The 5,567-nt window shown below is 33.5% G+C and overlaps 1 protein-coding gene across 1 annotated transcript; it reads right to left on the minus strand.

Annotated features, from left to right (window-relative positions):
• Positions 1-963: 963 nt before the first annotated feature.
• On the minus strand, positions 964-2,066 carry LOC147393611 (ethylene-responsive transcription factor ERF027-like). The gene has a single exon (XM_086456999.1). The coding sequence runs from the start codon at positions 2,033-2,035 to the stop codon at positions 1,337-1,339; it is 699 nt and encodes a 232-aa protein (XP_086313125.1). The 5' UTR covers positions 2,036-2,066; the 3' UTR covers positions 964-1,336.
• Positions 2,067-5,567: the final 3,501 nt, after the last annotated feature.

The following is a 5,567-nucleotide window of genomic DNA, read 5'->3' on the forward strand; positions in this document are numbered from 1 at the left end:
GATATAGAGATAATTGGAAGAAAACCTTTATTTCTTTATTTTTGCTAAATAAGCAAAGAATATATTGAGAACAAATTACATCTGGGATAGAATCCCTAGTTTACAATCCAAAATTGTGGTAGTTATAAGACAGAGTTTCTGTATAGTTTTAAAAAAAAGTTAATTAACCTGGATTTCTGTATCGGTACCATCACCTCGGACGAGATGAGATATAAAAACCCTAAGATCGCTGAACCAGAAAGCGAAGAAGAACCGGAAAAGAAGAAGAAATCTGGATACGTCGGTCTCATCTTGCTCACGAACAATACTGAGGTGACTCAACGATTTATGAAATCATGATCAGTACCCATTCTTCTCTCATTATAATAGTTAATTAAGATATTAGATTGGAAAAATTGTCAAAAAAATTTCTAAATTTTTTAAAAGTACTTGAGTCTTATTATGAAGTCCTTTTTTTTTCTTCTTCTAATTTAATTTTATGTAGTTTGATTTGCTATCCACTCTAGAGAGTATGAATTCCTGAGATGGTCTAAAAACAGAAAAAAATTACTTAACTTCTTGTAAAATTCGTTGTATAATACACTTTGAATCGGTCTAAAAATAGAAAAAAAAAATTGCTCAACTTTTTGTAAAGTTTCGGCTGTATCATAAAATGTTACCATTAAGACGTGACCATGGGGTATCTGTGTGTGTGTGAGAGAGAGAGAGAGAGAGAGATGTGAAGGTGAATTAGGTTTGATTTTTTTAGAAAACTCCACATGACCACATGGTCGTTTAATTAACAAAACTAGGACTTAAAAAAAAAAAAAATAGATATTTGAAGTTGAACTTGTTTGATTTTCAGAAAATTTGACATGGTCGTTTACTTAACCAAAGTTAGACTTTTTTGTTTTTCAATTTATTTGAAACCAGGTGTTTGTTCGAACTTTTAGGGTTTATAGCTATTATATCTTTAAAAAAAAAAAAAAAAAAACAAAGGACACGTGGACTACACCTGTAAGATCAGATCATTGGGTCCCATATAATGGGTCCCAATCAAAAGCTCAATATAATATAAAATGATCATCAAACGCTTGTAACTGATAATAAGGTATCATTTCTTCTCTCTCAAACACAAAAGCAAATAGAAAAAGAGAGAAGAATATAGAGAGAGAGAGAGATAAAACTTTATCAAATACAAAAACACTAAGCATCACTCACTGTAAGCTTTCTAATTTACTTCAAAACCCCGACAAAGTAGTAATTAGTCCATATTTAAACCTCTTTATATCCCTACTTTCATGATTTATTACTATTAATTCTCATCTTTTGATCGATAGAGGTTGAAGAAGCTTTGTTAAGAATAGCTCCACAGACTCTCTCCATCAGAATTTTCCGGTGAGTCGTCAGATGGCGGTGAGTTTATCCTCGGTGGGCTAATCAGCATTCCCTCAGCCATGTTCACTAGTAACTTGGGCATGTCGAATAGTGCCTCCTCATCGATGAATTCTGATGTCGGATCAACCTCATCATTTCGCATCCCTTGCTGGTTCTCACTATTTTCCGAATTCTTCGCTACTTTCGTGGCGGCAACTGCCGCCGCCGCTGCACGGATATCGGATGGTGACGCAGATTCTAGATTTGGGTACGAAGAAACGGAGTCCGGGAAATTGAGAACAGCATCGGTACCTTTAACAGCAAGTGCCGCCACATCATAGGCGGCCGCCGCCATTTCTGGAGTCGGAAATGTGCCGAGCCAAATACGTGTTGTCTTACGTGGCTCCCGTATTTCCGACACCCATTTTCCACTCCTACATCGAATTCCTCGATAAATCGGATGTTTTCCGGCCGTTGGATACTTAGTAGCTCCACCACTGCCAGATGCTGCTGCAGAAGTCATGCTAGTTTTTGGTGATGGATTTTCGCACGTGGGAATATAAGCTGATTCGCACGTGTGGATTGAAGATGAATGTTGGGGGACAACAGTATCAGAGGAGGGAGGAGGGTCATCAGGAACTACTTGTGGTATTATTGGTGATTGGTCACCTTGGCGCATGTTAGCATTAGTGTCTGCGATATAAAGTTGTGAGATTAATAAGGATATATAGAGATAGTAGTTGTTTTGAGTTTTAAAAAGAGTACATATAAAGCGTGGGTGACTCGCGGATTCCGTTGTGGGTTACAGTTGTTAGGGAAAGAGCGAACACGCATACAGCGCAAGCTAGCATTTAGTTGTTGACTAACAAAGCCCATTAAGCCATCTATACATACTTGACAAAGTCCTATTTGTTATTAAAACCTCATTATATCAACTTTTTACTACTGTTTTAGTTACTTTTAATTATAGTGATATGGGTCGTCATTTGACGCTTGCCCTAATTAAAAATCTTGAACATGGTTATAAAGATTCCTGAGCTGACTCGATTCAATAATTTCAATGGGTTTTGAGTACTAATTTGGTTATCGGTTATTTTATAATTGGACGAGTTATCAAATCATGCAATGAAATGATCTTGTTTATCGGGATATGGTGCAAATTTCAAACTATTTACTAAGTGGGGAAAAATGTTTTTTTGATAAATAATTATTATTTTTTAAATGGTAAAAAACTATTGGTAAATATCGTTAACGTCTTTAATTGGTATTAATTTGATGTAATTACAAATTTAACTTTTTTTTTTACACATCTTATGTTAGGGGAAAAATGGATATTTACCAAATGGGTTGGATTGAGGACAGGTTAATTGGTTCGGGTCAGATCAATTGACCCGACTCAGTCAAATGGCTTGATTTTGATCGGACTCTTGAGCTGGACCAAGTCCAATCAATTGGATTGACACTACTCAAGTCAACTGGACTGATGGAGTCTTGAGTCGATTAGATTTGACTCAATCACTTGGGTTCAAGAGCCAGGAAGGGGTATTTAATTAGGGTCTTGATAAATCCTTTGGATTATGTAATATCCCACTAATTTCTATGTAACTCGTGTATGAGTTGGTCAATCTCTCTCTCTCTTTTTTTTTTTTTTTTTAAAGAATCACAATCCAAAATGGTTTTCGTTCCTATAACAACATTAAGTGCCTACATGACATATTTCTATTAGAGTTCAAACACATCGGACTATGTGCACGGCTTACTTAATCAAGAGTTCTAGGTATTTCAAACTCCAACAAAAACGTGTCATGTAAACAACTTATTTTTATTATACGAACGTGACACCGTATTGGATCCTCGATCTTTATTATTATTATTATTCTCAATTCGAAAATTCAACCAAGTCAAACTGAGTCAACTAGACTTACCAAACAAACTCATGAGATTTTATAATTTCCTCACCCTCTAATTAATTTTATTGAATTTAGAAAACAACTAACAGTAGATATGTTTCCCACCCCCAAAGAGGGAAGGGCTTAACTTTTTGCACAACAAATGCTTAGTTGGTTTTGATAAACTCACTAGATTCGAATCAAATTGGGTGAAAGTCACTACAAAGTGAGTCCTCAAGGGCGCCAATTGAAGTGGTGACCTATCTAGGGAAAGGAAGCTACCTAGGCCCAAAACAAGGTAGCATAGTGAAAGTAGCTACATAGTGAACTGTCCCACATTGATTGGCCAGTTTGCTAAGTTAGTAAAAGTTGGTAGGAGTTAAAACACCAAGATCTCGGTTCAAAAGACACCTTAACTTGTTAATTATTGTCCACTAATCTTGTTTAAAATAAGATTAAAGAAAAACTCAAGAGTTTAATGTGATTAAATATTGTACTATTTATAATCAAAATTTACCTTGGTTAACTTGTACTTATGATGTATGGCAGACTCGACCAGTCCATTTGGCCACAACATTTTTCTTTTCAGATATCTTTCATTGGATTTTCTTTGATTTTGTGTTGAAAACCCATAGTCAGATTAGTTTTCATATTGTATATCTGGCATTGATCTTAATATAGGTTTAGTGTGCGAGTTTTTATGCCTTATCGTCTCATTCTTCCGAGTTTTTTGACTTTGTACAAAATCTCCCTTTTTTTTTTTTTGCTAGAAAGGTGTTTGTTGGAGATCAAATGAGTCTTCCAAATACCTGAATTTTGTAATTTCTTTTTTAAATATAAATTTTGTTACTTGTTTAGTAAAAAATAAAATAAAATAAAATATGGGTTTAGTTTACATATTGTTTGCTTGACACTAGTACTCCAAGTCTATTCTAATGTAGTAAATAAATCAAACATAAATTTATATAAAATTTTAACCCCCAATTTTTTTGTTTTTTAAATCACTCCAAATTATCTCTACAAATAATCCTTGAAGCAGTCTAGGAATTATTTTCTTCATCCATTCTTTGTTCACAGAATCAGGTTTAAGGAAAAAATGTTTTAACTTCAAATCCTAAAAAATTCCTTCCTCTTACCTTCAAAGAACTAGAGCATTTGGTGAAAATCCATTATCTTATGATCGAAACTCAAGTTTTCATCTAATCTTTATTGAAGAATCGTGATTTCTTGTCAAAGCCATCTAATTTTTTCTTCCAACACTTCAAATGATCAATAACAAATGTTTTGAACTCAAATCCATATCTAGTCTGCAACACCCCATAAATCAACCCCAAATAAATATCTGTATTGCATCTTTACTCAAACAAAACACATTAGTTTTAAATCAAATTTTCTCCAGAGAAACTAATACATATTGCAAAAAAGAAGAAAAAAAAAGAAAAAAGAAAAAAGAAATATAATCCCCTCCTCATAATTACCCACTATCAGTAAAAAGTAAAAATTTCGCGACCCAATTTGACTCAAATGATTTTCTTTAAAATTGAGTCCCAAAAAAATAAAATAAAATAAAAAATTTCTTAAAAGTTAAGGCTTGTGTGGATACACCTCTGCGCGCAAGAGCAAGAGCCCAACCTCTCCACAGAAGAGCAAAAAATCTCTCCGTGTAAAAATAGGATTTTGGAAAATTTCACCAAAGAGTAAAAATCTCTCCACGTAAGAACAAAAATGTCAATGAGCTCTATCTAAATGTTTGCTAGCTCCCCACAGGAGTAGAAGGCGTTAAGAAGCTCTACCCAAACACAATGTAAGTCATCAAAGGAAAAACAAACCAACCAATTTTTGTAAAAAAAATTTAAAGGAAAATTCACATACCTTATTTTATTCAAATGTATCCTGTAAATACGTAGGCTTTGAAACCTTTGGGGAGATTTTGAGTTCATCTATACTGGTTTAGGAATTGTCACAATTCAATTAAAGTGTAAATGGATACTATAAAAAGATTTTTTTAAATTCTATTTTTTAGTTTGTATTAACTCACATATCCAAAAGATAAAGAAAAAATGGTCTACCTAGAAATCTAAGATAAGAAGGTACGGTTGAGGGACAAGGAAAGTGTTAGGCATCTTGTTCCACCCATCCTAAGATGGTTACTAATGACCATAGGTGAAGATTAGAACTTCTTTTTTGGATTTTAGAAATAAAGGAAACTATAGAGAAAAATAAAGAAAAATAGAGAAAAATAAACTACAGTCTAACTTTAAAAAATGAATAAAATAAGAAAATGAGCAAACTAAAACAAAAATGTTGATTGTTAGAATTTTT

This window comes from Akebia trifoliata, chromosome 10 (genome assembly GCF_017979445.1).
Source record: "Akebia trifoliata isolate Shusen 1 chromosome 10, ASM1797944v1, whole genome shotgun sequence".
Lineage (NCBI taxonomy): Eukaryota > Viridiplantae > Streptophyta > Magnoliopsida > Ranunculales > Lardizabalaceae > Akebia > Akebia trifoliata.

Coding starts and splice junctions, on each gene's coding strand:
- LOC147393611 (XM_086456999.1), bottom strand. CDS start 2,035: ATGCGCCAAGGTGACCAATCACCAATAATACCACAAGTAGTTCCTGAT.